At 43.9% G+C, this 1,055-nt stretch overlaps 1 protein-coding gene across 1 annotated transcript; it reads left to right on the forward strand.

Annotated features, from left to right (window-relative positions):
• Positions 1-280: 280 nt before the first annotated feature.
• Positions 281-628, forward strand: SARC_12746 (hypothetical protein; the record flags this gene model as incomplete). Its single annotated transcript, XM_014293140.1, has 2 exons — positions 281-313; positions 485-628. Coding segments are annotated over 2 exons (177 nt in total), but the record flags the coding sequence as incomplete, so codon positions are not given.
• Positions 629-1,055: the final 427 nt, after the last annotated feature.

Raw genomic sequence — 1,055 nt, forward strand, 5'->3', positions numbered from 1 at the left:
TTAAACTAATAGTAACTAGCTGATGTCGCTATGTTCATCTTGCCTGATATCAGATATTAGTTGAGACGCCCACAATTCGTCATATCCGATCCAACGTTTATTCCACTATGGTGGTGTTTAGACAGCATGCTCAATCACAATGCGACACAACGACACATTCGCCATGATAAAACACTAACAGCGTGCACCACTCTGCCTTAAATCGCATGTGCAGCTCAAACGCACTCCATTGCACATAGCGTGTGGGCACGGCCATCACAAGGTCGTTGATTTGCTATAGGAGAGAGGAGCAAACCAGGATGCCAAGGACCAGGTGAGGCGTGCTTCCAGAAGTGTCGGGAACCTTTGATGCGACATGTCTGATATAAATACTTTTATATAGTTTCTTTGGTTTAATTCTTGAAGTACTATTATATACCGCGATCGATTGTGGCTGGATCTTGATCCGATAAGTGATCCAGAGGTTCACCCTTCACACACACAGTATAACTGTGTGCCATTACATCGGGCTTGTGAGCACGGTTCTACGGCTGCCGTCGAGCTGCTTGTTGCGGAAGGATCGTCGTTAGAGGCGAAAACAAAGGTACATGTTGATCGAGAATGTGGCGATATTGGAAACATACAGTGAACTCGACTCGTTGAGGGGCACTTTTATATAGCAGACAGTAGGTAGCTTTGTAGTGTGAACATCCAGACAGTCATCGGTTGCATTTATGCTAATTTATCAAAACTTCTTCCAATATAACTTTGACTTCCCTGACGCAAAGCTCCTTGGTTTTTGATTAAGAGTGACACTTATGCTGCCACATGTCACGGCACCGTACAGGACCTCGATACACCCATGCACACAGCGTGTCGCTATGGGAATGCAGCATTAGTAAAACAGCTCTTAGTGTTCGGCGCAAACTCAGCGGCTGAAAACGATGTAAGTTCATTTTGTATCATTCGAAGAGTACATATTCTCAAACATACATGGTTACAATGAAGACTCCGTGTGCATATAGCAGAGCTATATAAATAGAAGGGACACGAGAAAAGCATATGTATACAATACA

This window comes from Sphaeroforma arctica (assembly GCF_001186125.1).
Source record: "Sphaeroforma arctica JP610 unplaced genomic scaffold supercont1.2552, whole genome shotgun sequence".
Classification (NCBI taxonomy): Eukaryota; class Ichthyosporea; order Ichthyophonida; genus Sphaeroforma; species Sphaeroforma arctica.